General features: G+C 34.9%; 1 protein-coding gene across 1 annotated transcript in view; it reads left to right on the forward strand.

The window, feature by feature from the left end:
* The window catches only part of KIF27 (kinesin family member 27), a 106,749-nt gene that overhangs the window by 82,238 nt on the left and 7,515 nt on the right, over positions 1-16,996 (forward strand). The window contains exons 10-14 of the mRNA XM_019629365.1: positions 843-1,019; positions 4,871-5,086; positions 10,280-10,486; positions 12,000-12,198; positions 14,239-14,403. Coding sequence (XP_019484910.1) covers positions 843-1,019; positions 4,871-5,086; positions 10,280-10,486; positions 12,000-12,198; positions 14,239-14,403 — 964 coding nt within the window. The remainder of the gene's footprint in view (positions 1-842; positions 1,020-4,870; positions 5,087-10,279; positions 10,487-11,999; positions 12,199-14,238; positions 14,404-16,996) is intronic.

A 16,996-nucleotide genomic window follows, 5' to 3' on the forward strand; every position in this document is an offset into this window, starting at 1 on the left:
CAGCATCTTAGCTGTAGAGGGCAGTGTCACTGGCCCTCATATGTGGGATCCGAACCGGGGCCCTCTGGCGTCCCAAGTCAGCTTTTAACCAACGCGCCACTCGGCTGGCCCCTCCATTCATATTTTTGTTTATACCTGTTTCTGGGTATCCTTAATTCAAGAGAGCACTAAGATGCTTGTTTTGGAACTCTTTCTGACTCTAATTTGTTTTGTAATTATTTGATGTTGACAGGCTACAGTGCAGAGTGGATTTCCATGCTCCATCATTTATGTCTTCTACTGTGTGTATTCATTTATCCACTTCATTGATTAACTGATTGAATCAGGCGTTTATTCACTCATTCATTTAACATTGTATTCAAGGCCAGTCATGGGACGGGCGGTACACTAGGCCCTGGGGATAGAAAGGTGAGAAGTACAGTTCCACATTCAATCAAGGAGCTTAAGTTGGGGAGCCAGATTGTAGAGAAACCAGCAGTGTGAGTGCTATGATGGGCGTATGCACCTATACGGCAGAGAAAAGGATTCCCAGTGTGTTCTAAGAACTAACTCCTAATACAGGTAAAGAAAATTGTCAGCCCTTTTTTGGTCAACCTAAAAAATCCCAGACTTGAACATATTTGGGGAGTAAAATTTAATTCCTTATAAAACAATACAGCTAGATGTTAACTGGAACCACATACTTCTTGACAGTTTCAGACAGGAACAGTATTTTGCTATTCTCAATGGTAGTTTTAAAATGTTCATTTAAGGTGTTTCAGCCAATCTGAAATGATATTATTACAATATAAATTTTATGGCAGAAAAAAACCAAATAACATTTCTTTGGAATTTTCATGTAGAAATTGGATGAGCAAAATAAATGGTTAGATGAAGAAGTAGAGAAAGTTCTGAACCAACGCCAAGAATTAGAGGAGCTGGAAGAAGACTTGAAGAAACGGGAAGCCATAGTTTCTAAGAAGGGGGCCCTGTTACAGGAGAAGAGTCACCTGGAAAATAAGAAGTTGAGATCTAGTCAGGTATTCTATTTAATACACTGTTTCATTCTGGTTGTAAGTCATATAAACTAGAATTTTTTCTCTAAGAAGTAAACCATCGTGAAGACAGAAATCAAAAGAAAACTCTTCTGGTTTTCAGTGTATTCTGCTTATTACTGCTTATCTAATGGCCAACACTAAAATCTATTGCAATTTTGAAGTAAAATGTTCACTGTTCTGCTAAGTACGATTTACGAGTATTTATTATTAACTTTTTTGGTATCTTTTAAGTTGTGGTAAAAACATACATAACATAAAAATTTACCATTTTGATCATTTTTAAGTGTACAAATTAGTGGCATTACATTCACAATGTTGTACAACCATCACCACTATCTATTTCCAAAACTTTATTACCCCAAACTGAAACTCTATAACCATTAAGCAGTAACTCCCTATCACCCTGACAACTTCTATTATTAACTTTCGTAGATATTGTCAAAATAAATTGTACTATTTGGTGTTGTAGTGAACATTGGTTAATTTGGAAAAACATACTTGAAGATGATCTAGCTATCACTAGTAAAAGTTTGCAGGATTCCTATAAAAGAAAAAAGATTTGGTGTGATAAAAACTTGTTTTTCAAATTATAACGACTTGGGGACCTTTACAAAAATTTTTGTTGGAGGACTTGGATTTTATGAGCCAGTCCAAGAAGTGGTTTTATGAAGGAGTTTGTCTCAATTTCAAGTTTGGAAAAAAGAATGATTGTGAAGGGACTAGAGGGACTAGGAGATACACTTTTTTGATATATCTATATATATTTTCAACAATAACAGCAGCAGCATCTAAAAATGAAGCTGGCTTGCCCCAAACTTGAAAAGGATGTTCCACCCAAAACTTTGCCTCCAGTAGGCCTTGAGACCACCAAGGTCAGTCTATGTATGTGCACTGAGTCATGGAACAGAGCTCTGCCTTTCAGCCAAAATCTAGATCAGTAGTATCTGAGTTGACAGTGGTATGCTCTTAACCTCTCCACCTCAGTGTAACAGGTGGACAGATGGGGACCTGTACTTACCTCTGCTCTGTCCTCTATTCCCTAAACATGTTGAAATAGCTATTAGCACCTGGCTACTGTACACAGGTAGGGCCACCCCGCCAACCAACCTAATTACTGGTGCTGTATCCAGGTAGCTTGCTCACATTGGCTGTCAGGGTCAAGTAGCCCCTCAAAACATGTAAACGACAGCAAAGGAGATTAACAAATTAAAATATCAAGTGAGTAAATAGAAGAAAGTAACCTGGGGCCTTTATGGTATGTTCTATATCACTAAGAAGAGAACAAAGAGGAACCTATCAAAGGAATGGGGAGGAAATTTTTTTTCCTGAAATAAGTTTACTTCATGATATAGAAAAAGAAAATGAAAACAGTAGTTTTCTGGTTTCAATGAGATGTATTATTTGGGAGCAAGAACATACTGAGATAAGTAGAGAGTGCAAATAAATGAAACCCACGGTAGGTCAAAGCAAAATTCATTCTTTGAAGATTGTTTTAGTGAAACAGAAGAAAAACTTGAGACTGTTACACTGCTGGATTCCTTTCTGAACAAAAAGCATGAAAAGATTTTATCTTTTTGCAGTGTTTAAGAAATACATATAACACTTGATCATATGCATTTCAGACAAGGAACATGATGTTTTTAAAAAAATCTGTATTCGTAACATATACGAATGTAACTCAAAATGAGTCCAAGACCTAAATGTAAGCGCTAAAATTATAAAACTCTTAAAGAAAACATAGACATAAATCTTCGTGACCTAGGGTTAAGCAGTAGTTTCTTGGATATTATGCCTAAAGCAGAACAACACCAAAAGAAACATTAGATAAGTTGGGCTTCATCAAAGTTAAAAACATTTGTGATGCAAAGGACACCATTAAGAAAGTGAAAAGACAACTCACAGAATGGGGGAAAATATTTGCAAATCATATGTCTGATAAAGGAGTTGTATCTAGAATACAGAAAGAACTCTTATAACTTAATAATGAAAAGAAAATCCAATTAAAAAATGGGCAAAATATCTAATAGACATTTCTCCAAAGAAGATATACAGATGACCAATAAGCACATGAAACGATGCTAAACATTCTTAGCCATCAGGGAAATTAAAATAAAAACTTCAACGAGCTGCTGCTTCACACCCACTAGGATGGCTGTACTCAAAAAAATAGATAATAAGTGTTGGTGAAGATATGAAGGAATTGGAACTTTCATACCCTGCTGGCAAGATTGTAAAATGGCTCAGTTGCTTTGGGTAACTATCTTGCAGTTCCTCAAAAGATTAAACATAGAATTACCACATGACCCAGCAATTCTATTCATAGGTATATATTGGAGAGAAGTGAAAACATGTCCATACAAAAACTTGTACATAAATGTTCATAACAGCATTATTCATAATAGCCAAAAACTGAAAACAACCCAAATGTCCATCAACTGATGAAAGGATAAACAAAATGTGGTTTATCCATACAATGGAATATTATTCAGCAATAGAAAGGAATGAAGTAGTGATATATGCTACAACCTGGATAAACCCCGAAAACATTATGTTTAGTGATAGAAGCCAATCACAAAAGACCACCTAATGTATGTGAAAGTAAAATAAGGACATTTTCAGGTGAAAGAATTATCTTCCACTTGGCCTGTCTCAGGAAACTACTAGAGGATGTACTCCACAAAAAAGAGGGTATAAACTGTGAAAAAGCAAGACTCAGGATCCTGAAAATGTGATCCAACATGGAAATTCCCAGGACAATACCAAAGGGAAGTCCCAGAAAAACTTGTCCAGTATGGAGCAGGAATATGGAGGTTCCAGGCAAAATGTTTCCAGAAAAGAATATAATGAAAATATTTCCTGATTAAAGTTTGGTCAAATGAAAAAAATAGTGTTGAGAAGAATTTTTATAGTTCTATTGGAGGAGAATTAGTTATAAGGTACAAAAAAAGTTGTATCAAATGGAGGTATGATAATTTTATACTAGATGGTTCAGACATGAATAATACAAGGTCATGGAAACTGAATATTGATATAATGAAAAACTAATACATATTGGGAGAATGGAGGGAGGAAAAGTAGGAAAGTGAAAGCATAAGAGTGCTAAATCCTTATCTTCCATAATAGACAGTCAGTAGACAATATCTAAAATTGATAATGTTATTTAGAAACATGGACATTAATACCAGATCTAAAGATCGTTGTTTCTGGGGAATAAGACTCAGGTGCAAGGGTGGGGTAGGGGAAAGCTTTTTAAAAAATTATAAACCTTATGATAGCATATATATATACATATATATATATATGTATATATATATATATATATATATTACTTTAATAAAAAATTAAAAACTAAATTAATCCATAGTGAAGATCTCCATAAATCGACTTGGCCATATTTCCTTACCAAAATGAAATGAGTACAAACAAATTGTATGTTTAAACAACAATAAACCAAATGTTTACCTCTAGGAAATTATAACATAATTAATTCTATATAACCAGGTCAAAGAAGAAAAGTTCAACTGAGAAAATTATAAAAAAGAAAAATACTACCTCTCAAAACCCATGTGGTGTAGTCAGATATGGTCAAGCAATACTTGGTAATAAATTCATTATTTGAATTTCCATTTAAAAAAAAAAACATTCAACTTAAGATTTCAGAAAATGAAGTCCCCCTCCCCTGTCAAAAAAAAGAAAAATCTGGGAGAAAACAATAATGTAGAAGCTAAAAATATATTCATTTGGTAATTTTCTCTATGTTTTTCCTAATTTATATATAGTTTGCATTTCTAGTAACTTTTTTGGGGGGTGTCTGGTTGATTGTGTCTTTTTAGGCCTTAAACACAGATAGTTTGAAAATATCAACTCGCTTGAACTTATTGGACCAAGAGTTATCTGAAAAGAATGTGCAGCTCCAGAGCAGCACAGCGGAGGAGAAAATAAAGATTTCAGAACAAGTTCAAGCCCTCCAGAAAGAAAAAGATCAGCTACAGAGACAAAGAAACAGTGTGGATGAGAAACTTAAAAATGGTAGCGTGTTATCACCTGAAGTAAGTCAGTATTCTTTGGAATTGGAAGTACTGTATGATGGATCACTTGGATGATTTCCTCTGTCTTTGTCACTTAAACATAAAAATGATGAATCTGGTGAACTTTGTTTCCTTGAAACTTTGTCAGATATAATGAGTTTACCTGGCACCATAAGCCATGCTTGACTAGAGACTGCAGTGACCTCATGTAGAGAGATGCATGGCCGTGGCCCTTTCGTGGCATTGCCAGGGATTGGGAGACTAACACTTTCCTTGAGTCTGGCCTTTCTTAGCAGGGTCTCTCCACTGACCTCACAGCACACAGAAAATTACTTGAGGGATGCTTTTTCTCATTTCTTCTAAAGAGGACCCCTTCTCTGTGTGCATCTTTCTTGAATGATACTAGGTGACTCATTACATACAATGGACGCCAGGGGCATTAAGGTTAATTCTTTTGTGTTACCTTGGCTTAGAAAGGCCCAATGTTCAGTGGCATATTCCACAGAGTCCTATCCAAGTAGGTGCATCAAATCCAAATTCCAATAAAAATATCTTTAGAGTTTTCACTTAAAGGAGTATATAGCTCCTCTCGCCTTTATTTTTGTAAGCTATGTAAAAGATATTTCATTTATTGGCTATCAAATTGTCCCAGACTTTGTCTTTTTTCAGAATTTTACCTCAGTTGGCAATGGTACCTTACTTTATCAGACAAAGATGAATTTTTGAGCCTGAATTTTCTCTGTGAATATTTGTTGTTGATGTCCTGTCATTACCAAAGCAAGAGAAAATTACTAAGAGAAAGTGAGTAGCTGGGGATTAATGCTCCTTGCTGAATCTTGTAGTGTTTTACACTGGTGCACGTATGAGAGGAAGTTAAGGGGGCTGGTTAAGAGGGAACAGGAGAAAGGATTTCATGATATTAGATTACTGATCATTGAGTTGATGAAAAGAATTGAAGACTAAGTTGATTGGGGGCTATATGGCATTATAAGCATCTACTGTTCTTTTGCATAACTTAATTTAGGTAGCTGTGCAGAGGATCACAGAATCAGGCTGTCTTGAGACTATTTATATTGGAGCCACAAGCTTGTAAATTTGAAGAGTGAGAGCCTAAGATACAGCAAAACATACAAGTATTTAAGGAATTCTTGCCTACCCAGAACTGTTATTGGGCCCTATGGAAGAAACAAAAAAAGTAAAAAGCATTATGCTTCTCTTGAGAAATTCATACTCTATCTGGAGAAAAGGGACAGAAGAATGAGAAAATTCTAAAGCTGAGGAACATAAAAAAGCAAGTTATAGATAATATAAGGAACCTATGCTTATTACACTATTTATACAAAGCAATGCAATGATCATTGGGGCAAGATTATTAAGGCAGCCTTGATGGATTGGAATCTTGAGCTGGATTATGAAAAACATGATACTTATATATTGGTTGATCTAAGAAGGCCATTTTAGATAAAACACCATTAAATAAGGCATTGAGATGGGAATGAGCAAATGATGTTTGCAGAAGGGTAAAGGATCCATTATTATCATCAAGAAACATTTAATTATTATTTCACATGGAATTCTGTAACTAAAAACATGTAGGGTTTTGTGGTGAAAATGGGGCACGGTGTGTGCCACCTCCACTCAGGATTGGTGTGCACGAGTGATAAGGCTGCAGTTGGTGGGGTTCCACTGCATCATGTGAGCTTCTATGGATACTTCTTCCACATGGTTGGTTCTTCTTAATGTAGCTCTGAAGTGAGCTCTCATCTCCCCACTGTTTTCACGCCAAGATTAATATTATCAAATCGATCTGCCAGCAGCAGATGATCAGGAATATGAGATGCCGATGTGACACAAGACATCTGGAATGGTTGGCTGTTTTGATGTCTTTAAACTTGCTTAGAAGTATTATTTTCTTTTCCCACAATAAATTAAACTGTTTTCCTAATTGTATTACTTCATGGGAAGTGATAGGTTTTAGATTAATATACCAGTACAGGATTACCCAACAATTTAATATAAGTAATCACGTCTTTTTTTTGTTTTCTTTTTGTTTTTTTTAATCCAGAAACTAAGATTTAAAAAAAATTAATTCTATTTTTCTAATTATGCAGAGCAGTTCCTACCTAGTAAGTGAAGTATAGAAGAAAATATAAGAACTATTGTGTTTATATTTATTTCATCTTTTAACTTTCACTTTCATGTTTTAGGACTAGAAGTTGCATGTGACTTATTGAGAAATACACATATATGTGGGGCTTGCTCAAAAAATGTTGTTAGTTTGTTTTGTTTTACTGATAGGGATATGTGATCTAAAATGTTTGGACACCACTGCTTTAGGTCCTTTTTATTCTCTCTGGACCAGCAGCAACAGGATCACCTAGAATGCAGAGCCTCAGGCCCCACCCAGACCTGCTGAATTAGAAATCTGCATTTTAACAAGCTCCTTGGTGCACAATAAAGTTTAACAAACAGTGCTCTATGATAAAGCATAATCAGTTCTTAATAATCTATGGTTTGAGTTGTGGCAAATTTTCATTCCGGGACAGTTTCCCATTGTCACTCATCCTGTCAACTTATACCTATTGCTGGGTTCGAGGGACTCACAAATATTTATATGCTGCAGCCTCACTGAAGCAGGCTAGTCTCAGGGTTCTGTAGTCACACTATCTTATATTATCCTGGTGCTTCTTTAACTTACATCCAAAACTATAGGAACTAAATTTGTATCGAATTGTTCTCAGCCATATATAAAAGCAAACTCCATATTTGTTTTTGGTAAAACATAATCACAATATACATTCAAAGTAAAATATGTTCTTTGGATAATTTACATTTATTTTCTGGTTCCTCATTCATTCACCTAAGTACCTTTCAGGATTTGAAAAGGTGAATATTATTTTCTTTCTTATGGAGTGATTATCAAATCGTCAAATTCCTGATGGTTAGTGATTGCACAGAGAAATAAAATGGCTGTAGAACATTTTTTATAAAATGGCTCTTTCAGGAGATTTTATAAAATGGCTTTTAAAAATAAGTATTATTCGACTTCCCACTGGAATAGGTTATTACATACAATTTCCCTGAATTCCAGAAAAGGAGTTCTGGAAGTCACTCTATTCTTTAGGTAAAACAGAAATACTAAAATGCTGGGGAGAGGAGTGGAGAGAAATACTTGGGTCACATAACCAATACATAATGAAAGTGGGTTTTTCTAGGGCCGGCCGAGTGGCTCAGTTGGTTAAGAGCTCGCTCAAGAGTGTGAGCTCTGAGCAACTAGCAGTTCGATTCCAGGCCCAAGCTGAGCTGCCGCTGAGCTGCCAACAGGTGGCAGGATGGCTTAGCTAAAAAAAAAAGGAGAAGAGAGAAAACCATTTTTTTTTTTTAGCTGAGTCATCCTGCCACCTGTTGGCAGTTCAGCTCAGGCTAGGAATCGAACTGCTACTTGCTCAGAGCGCACACTCTTGAGCGAGCTCTTAACCAACTGAGCCACTCGGGCTGGCCCAGTTTTTTCTCTTCTTCATTAACTCATTCAGTACTTACTGAGTTTAACTGTGTGGTTAAGGACATGAGTATAGACAAGACACTCTGACTTGAAGGAATTTGAGGTTGACGTGACTTCCACCACATGCATAGGTCTGCAGATATATGAGGTGTGATCAAACAATATGGCAAATGTTTAAAAAAAATTTACTACAGTTAAAGACACATTGCCAATAGGCCCCCTCAAAGTACTCCCCCTCACTTGGAACACATGTATCCTATCATTCGTGCCACTTTCTGAAGCAGTTCTGGAAGTCCTCTTTCTTTTTGGATATATATATATCCAAATCTCAGCAAGTTCAACATAATTTCCTGCCAGAGATTTGCATTCCCCCCCCACCCCCTTGCCTCCAATAACATGCTATTTGGGTAATTCAAAGAACTGCAAGGTTTTCTGACAGGGATTTATCAGATTTTGTTTCCTACAAAGAAAATTTTCTTCAGCTTATGAAAAAAAATGTTATGCCGCCACTATTGTTAATGCCTGTATTTCCCCTCTAATGACATCTCATAGAAATCTTATGAAATGTTTCATGTCGTTAAAGCCACACCACTTGCCATACTGTATTTTTTCCCTAGAGATTCTTCTCTGATAACCAGTTCTTAATAACTTACTCTAAATCTCTTTCTTCCTTCCCTCCTAACAGCATATTGTTTTACTAGATCCTTGAAAGGACTTTAGGGGGCCCATAGATCTCACTGACACACAATAAGCACGTTAGGAGCTATGGAGGGAGATAAATGACAATATTACTAATCCTGTGGGCTGAGGCTTTGAGTGTATTCCTGGGTGATTAGCCTTTGTGGTGAGACTTTGGGATGTTTCATAACTCACCTAAGCTTCTGCCTCTTCCATTTTACTTCATAAGGTTTATTGCAAGGATTCAATGATTATATATTATATATGTGTATACAGTGTACTGTATAGCATAGCAAGTGCTCAATAAACATTAGTTTCTTAAAATTTAGTAGAAGAAAGATAATATCCATTAGGCTCAAACACAGCAGGTCCTTGAATAATGTCATTTCATTCAATGTCATTTTGTTATAATGTTGTTGAGGAAAAAAAATTGATTCCAGGCCAGGGCCATTGTGTGGATTTGTACGTCCTCATGTTTGTATAGGTTTTCTCTGGGGACTCCGGTTTCCTCTGACATCCCAAAGATGTGCATGTGAGGCGAACAGGCATGTCTAAATTGTTCCAGTCTGGGTATGTGTATGAGTGGCCCAGAGATGGAAAGGCAGCCTGTCCAGGGTGGGTTCCCACCTTGCACCCTGAGCTGCTGGGAGAGGCTCCGGTCACCCATGACCCTGAACTGGAATCAGCAGGTTGAAAAAAGAATGATTTTACTTGTTTTTATTCATCTTTCTTACATGTATGTATAGCTCATATTTATTTCATCGTTTAATATTTGAATTGTTTTGGATCTTTATTTAGAAGTTTGGTGATGCTTCTGTGACCAGAAAAGTGCTATGGGAACTTAACTCTTGTTTATATCAATTAGCCTGGGGTAAAACTGGTTTCCTTATGAGTTGTTTCTCTTAAAGTTGGTTTCCAAGAACCTACTGACGATGTTAAGGACTTACTGTAGTATAGTGAGGCCTCAGTATATGACAAAGTCCAAGTTATACTATTTCATTTAAAGTAAGTGATATCTGTTGTATCATATCTAGGAAGAACATGTTCTTTTCCAACTTGAAGAAGGGATTGAGGCTTTGGAAGCTGCAATTGAATACAAGAATGAAAGTATCAAGAGTCGCCAGAACTCACTCAGAGCTTCATTCCAAAACGTCTCTCATAGTGAAGCAAATGTCTTGGAAAAACTAATGGGCCTGAATCCTACTGAGATTAGAGCTATTTTTTTCAAATATTTCAATAAGGTTAGTTTTTGAGGGAGAGATGATTTTCTTATAAAGATAAGCCAAGATGCTTATATAGCTCATTCATTTAGCATTTTTAAGGAAATTGAAAGGCTTAAAGATTTAATGGTATAATTCCCGATTTAAGCATGATTTCTCTTTACAGTAGTGAAGGCTGTTCTCTGAAAGCTTCGTGCTTACTTTGTGTGGTTCTTAAAGTTGAAGGGCCTTTTGAGAGAAGAACTTTTGAAATAGTTTTAAAATCAAAGAATTTAATCTGTATTCCTCAGTCACTACTTCTTGAATGTTTCCTAGATTTGGATGCTGCTACTCAGCATTCATGAAAAATCAAGGGCCCTCCAAGTTTAGGTTCCTTTCCTTCATTGCTATAAGGTAGCAGTATGCATACTTTCTCATCATACCCTGTGAGTTGATGTGAAGTAGTGCATCAGTGGCAAAGATAGTAATAGATGTTAGCATTAACCTGAATGTGCTTAATAGTAATTAAAATATTTTATTTGTTATGTATTTGACAATTTACTGACCCAGAGATGTTTCATAGAACTATATCCATCTTTTCTCTAATGTGTTCTCTTAAGATATATATTATGAGGTGTTAAACAAGTAGATAACTTTTTTCTCTGAAGAGTGAGTATATGCAGTTTAAGGGAATATCAAACAATGAAAAAGAAAACACTGAAGTTTTAAAATAAAGTTCTAATTCTTAGATAAGTGAAGTAAACATGAAAAATTAATGGAAATGTTATGCACAACATTTGTTGTTGTAATTGGTTAATTACTGTTGGTAGTAAGCTACTGTTACTGGTGAGGATGCATCCTATCACTGGGTGTGTGGAGGGCAGAAAAACGGTGGAGTACTGTCCAAGGCTTTGGTATAAATAACTTTCTTGAGGTGTTCTTAGATCAAGGGTTCTTAACCCAAAGCACCCAGGCCAAGGTCAGTGGATTTTTTGATTCTGAGAACCATTTGTAGAAATGAGTATTTTTCTAAAAAGGTCATTACATTATTAACAAGCTCTGTGACACAAACATTGTCTGAAGTAGTTTTACTTATTATCAGTGCAGAGAAGAACCGAATGGACTAAAATATATGATATAAAACCAAACTCTGTATTTATAGTTTTAAAATTTTTGTCACTTACTTATAACATCCATTTTGAACTCAACACTGGGAATTATCTAGATGTTACAGATTCTTTAGCTTCTCAATATCTTCTTAGGCTAGAGAAATAGAGTTGTAGGATTATAAATGTAAACTACGAGACTATATCTAAGAAATGATGGAGAGGTGATTAGTAAGCAACATTATATTTAAAATGAAATCATTACCAATTCAGAACCCCAGCAAATCCAAAAGGCTGTTAGGTTATTTTGTAGGTGTGTTACAAAGCATTTGCCTAGTTATACCATGGTGATTAAGGAAGTTCATCTTATGTATAGCCCAATAGAAGTAGATTAATCTATATCAGGCTATCTAAAATACACTTACAGCGTAAAAAAATGTATTTGCCAGGTGGTTAATTTGCGAGAAGCTGAACGGAAACTACAGTTAGAGAATAAAGAAATTAAAATGAAGGTTCTGGAAAGGGATAATATGGTTCGTGAGTTGGAATCTGCACTGGAACATCTGAAATTGCAGTGTGACCGGAGACTGACCCTCCAGCAAAAGGAACATGAGCAAAAAATGCAGTTGCTGTTACATCATTTCCAAGGTACCTGTCCAGTTGTTAATTCTGTATATGTGATGTGTAGGAGGGGGATTTGGGAAGGAAGATAGGACAGAATTTGATCACTTAAAAGCCCACCATGTATAAACAGTAACTACTTATATGTGTTTTTGTGCTTTACATGTTTTGGTTACCACATGTTGGGATAGTTGACTTGGATGTAGGGCTAGTCATGCTTGAAATGCCATTCCTTCTGCTTGTCTCCCCGGCCACACAAAAGAACCACTGCAATTCCACTAGTTTGTTGTTAGTGTAGTATTTATGTAGAGATGTGGGATGACTTCTGGCTTTATGGCGTACACTTGAAAAATTCCTCTCTCTCAAGGATATAGTACCTTAATATTTAAATTACTTCTCTTTATAAAATTAAAGTGATAGGTTCTGTCAGATTTCTAGTTTTCTTGTTATAATTTTTTCAGTTGCTTGTAACGTTTATGCGCTAAGATTATATCTTAGGTCAAAATTAGTCTACCTCTAATGGGCACATACTGTTATCAGTGCACAGCAGTTCAACCATCAACTCTAGTGTGGCAAGGGCTGTCATAGCAGCTGGTCCTCTCATTTATTACCTGGGCATATGGCTGGTACACAAACAGTTCCTATGGCAACAAAATCATTGCCAGGCGATACTGGTAATGCTGCAGTCCAGGCTGCTTAGCTGCTTAGTCTCGATTCTTGTGAATCTGTAGCTGGAAATGAATTAAAAGGGATCTGGAAGAAGCAACCTGAGAAAGCAAAAATTGGAAAATGTATGAATTTGAGTGTTGAGGCAATTTGCCTCTAAGTTAATTCTATAACCAGTTAATTAGCATCCAGTTGCCTGATGACAGGATTTTTTTACAGGATCCCATACATCATTTCATTCAAATGTGCTCTGCTTATCTTATTTTAGTTTTGTCTTAAGCCTCTAAAAGTGACATTTTAATAGAATTTTTAATGTGTTTTCAAGTGACTGGCACTGTACCAGAAAAGCTCATGCTATAGCCAAATGAGAACTTTTAAAATGAGAACTTTTAAAAAAATCATTCATTTCTAAAGCCTGGGATAAGTTTTTCATAACAGAGTTGTAACTAAAAATGTTAACAATTTATGAATTTTCTAATTCCAACTGAATATGAGACATAAAATTAAATTGATTTATTTGATATTCTTTATGGGGATTCTGGCTTATGATGTTATTTAATTTGAAGTATTTTTTAAACAAGATGATGGATTCATTTTAAATATACAAATATACTTAGATCAAATTTTTAAAAAACAGCCAATTAATAACAAAAGTTACAAACCAGTAGGACCATTTTATAAATTTACCAATACGAAAGAGTAGGTCTGAAAATATGTATTTTCTGAAGGTTACTGGGTTTTGCCGGTTCTCGAACATAACCCAATGGGGACAGTTTCAGACATTCAAAATATTACTTAGAAGCTTTAAGTTATATTGTAGCATAAATTAAAACTTTACTTATGCTATTTCTCCTTTCCTCCTTTTTTTATGGTGTTTTCCTTTGTAACTTAATCTTTCTAGCCTCTTTTGACAGATTTTTGGGGTTTTTGTGAGTTTTTTATTTTTGGTTATACATATATTTCTTGGGCCTATAAATTTTAGGCTTTTGACTTTTCATAATCCACTGTTCCTTATATAAACTTGAAGTAAGATATTGATGTAGCTGATGGACAGAGTTCCAAACGTGAACTTTTTATAGAAAACATCTTATTTCTGATGTTCTAAGGATAAATCTCGTTAGTAGCTACTCAGAAAGTGCTTATGTATCATCTTTATGGATCATAAAGATGTGGTAGTTGGTAGAGGATAGGGTGGAGAAAATGACTTAAAGGATCAGTCAACTTTGAAAAATTTTACAGGCAGAAGAATCCAATCCAAATTGTAGCTGAAAACAAATCCATTCAGGTAACAGATACATGTAACATACTTCTGACCCTTTAAATATAGCCTAGGGCCATGTTAGAACATAATTTTCAATCATTTTTTAAAACTGATTTTAAATGTAAACTTCTGTTTTATAGAGCAAGATGGGGAAGTCATTGTGGAAACTTTAAAAACATATGAAGATAAAATCCAACAGCTGGAAAAAGATCTTTATTTCTATAAGAAAACAAGCAGAGATCTTAAGAAGAAACTTAAGGAACTGTTAGGGGAAGCAATTCAGAGGCAACTGGCACCATCTGAACGTAAGACATTTATTTAGTGCTGCTTGTCAATGCTGACACTTTCTTTAGATTTGGCCAAGTCTTGCCTGATTTGTAGTTTAGCCTTTCCCAATTGATTTGGTTATTTAGGATTAGATATTTAACTTCTGTTGGTCTCTGTAAACAACAATAGTTCTCTAGTCTATGTATGAGACAGAAAGAAACACAAGAGAAGTGAACGGACGAACTAATGTGTGTGTGTGTGTGTGTGTGTGAAGGAAACTACACATTTTGGTTGCCTGCCTTGTGTCATGGGCTTTTGTATTCCCTGACTTAAAATAAGCCTGTATCTAAGATAGCTGTGTTTTTTTTCTATTTTATAGTAAATTAAACCTGTGATTATTAAAAAAAAAAGTAAAATATATAGTAAAAGAGTAGTAAAAGTAAAGGCAAAATAATATTGTATGTATTTGTAAGATCATTCGGGTCTTTTTCATATCATGGACCTTTGGAAATGCAAAAATATAATAAAACCCATTGTTGAGGCAAAATATGTTTACTTGCCTAATTATATGTAGATATGTAGAAGTAGCACCTTCCTAAATGCTAAAACATGAACAACTACAATGCAAAAGTTAAAAATGCCATGATTAAAATATACCCTCTTTAAGTCTGCCAAGTAGAGAGGAATCAATATTTCTAAAAGAATATATTCTACAATTTATAAAAGAATTAGCTGTCCTTTAGAAAAAATATTCTTCTAATAATTTAAGTATGGCTTATGAAAATTTGACTTTACAATCTTTTAGAACACATCTATTTTGTACCTGCTTAAAGTTGGGTACAACTTTAAGGATTATAAAGAGACCAGTGAAAAATTATATGTATGCATAATGAAAAGATAAGATATATGATAAATACATAAAGTAAGCAGAATTAACATAATTTTAAAATTTAAAACTCAGAATAGTTCTAATGCTACCTTATATTTATGGTTATTTATAATTAATAGACATTTTCACAAGTAGTTCCGTTTAATCCTCACACTCAAGGTAGGCCAGTGTCTGCTAACTCCATTTTCAAGTGAAGGAATTGAAACTTAGAGAGGTCAAATGACTCATGAACAGAACAGTAATTAGAATATGGTCTAAGGTCCTTCGTCTCCTGAATCTTGGTCCAGTATTCAGGATAAAAGTTGTCTTAGAATAGAGATGTAATGCAAACATACAAATCCAGCCAAAAACACTAAACCTTTTGATTTTCAATGGTTTAATGCAGAGGTACTTACTAATATAATTGAAGCACTTACTTGAAATACTGCTTGCAATATATAGTATAGCTGAACCTTTTATTTGAAGCACTATACTTGCAAAAAATGAAAACATAAATAGGTATTAAGTAGGACAGAACAATCAGCATAAGGCCATTTTAGCTTAAAGAAACCCACTTTCAAATTTGAGATATCTGAAATTAGACATCTAGTGTTTAAATGGCTCGTGTTTATACTATGGAGTCTACTACACATCTCTTAAAATGACGGTGTCGATGTGGTGGTATACAGGTTTAAGAAACCTGGACTCTCATCCTGCTCTTTAAGGAAACAAACACAAAAAGTTCTAAGAAACTTAAATAATCTTGGAGATGTGTAAAGTCATAATTACACCTATCTGACCAACTTACTTGAGAAGTCTAGTCTTGATAAAAAAGTAATATATATTCATTGTAGACAAATTTGAAAATATAGAAAAAATATCACTCATAATCCTACCCATAACTATTAACATTTGGCATAATTCTTTTTTGGTGTTTTCCCCATGCTTTAAAAAAAATTAGTTGGAATCATATCAAAGATATAGCTTGTATTATATCTTATCTCAAAATGTTACTCTAATATAATGGCATTAAGTAAGAGTTGTTTGAATTATGAAATATAGCAATTCAAATATATCAAATTCTGAATTTCCTAAAAAATATTATATGCTTAATAACCAGTACCCTACTTAATATATAATTGTCTTGGTATTCAGTTCACTGGTTTTTTTATAGTACAATAATTTTCTCATTTTATGCCTACCAGACTTGGATTCATCTTCTTTGAGTATTTTTGGCATTTTAAAATGCAGAAAAATTAATTTTTCAACCAAAATATCTTGGTCAATTCTTGGTCTGATATAGTGTATCCGTTTTCTAACATATTTTGCGAGGATAAAATCAGTTTATATGGACACGTGGTCCATGCACTTAAGTATTTAAGTATTTAAAACTCTATCCTTTTAAATCACCATAAAAACTCTGTGTGAGGATACTGGAGTCAGAAGACCTGGGTTAGAATCCTAACTTCTTTTACTAGCAGTGTGACCTTGGGTGAATTAATCTTTCTCTAATGTTCCCTAATGGTAAAATTCTAGAAGAGGGAAATTTCCTATTGTGAAGAATCCAAGTGGACTTGGGAGTGAGCCTCTCCAATGAGCCCATCTGTGCTCTTCCACATATGATCTTTGAAAAATCAGATGCCTGGCTCCCTCCCCCAGACACTGCTACCTGGACATCAGGATTTTTAAAAGCTTCCCAGTGACTAACGTGCAGCACCATTTTTGAGCCACTGTCTGTGGTCAGCTTTGTCAGGATCTGCTAG

Source organism: Hipposideros armiger, unplaced genomic scaffold, assembly GCF_001890085.2.
Source record: "Hipposideros armiger isolate ML-2016 unplaced genomic scaffold, ASM189008v1 scaffold_846, whole genome shotgun sequence".
NCBI classification, from domain to species: domain Eukaryota; kingdom Metazoa; phylum Chordata; class Mammalia; order Chiroptera; family Hipposideridae; genus Hipposideros; species Hipposideros armiger.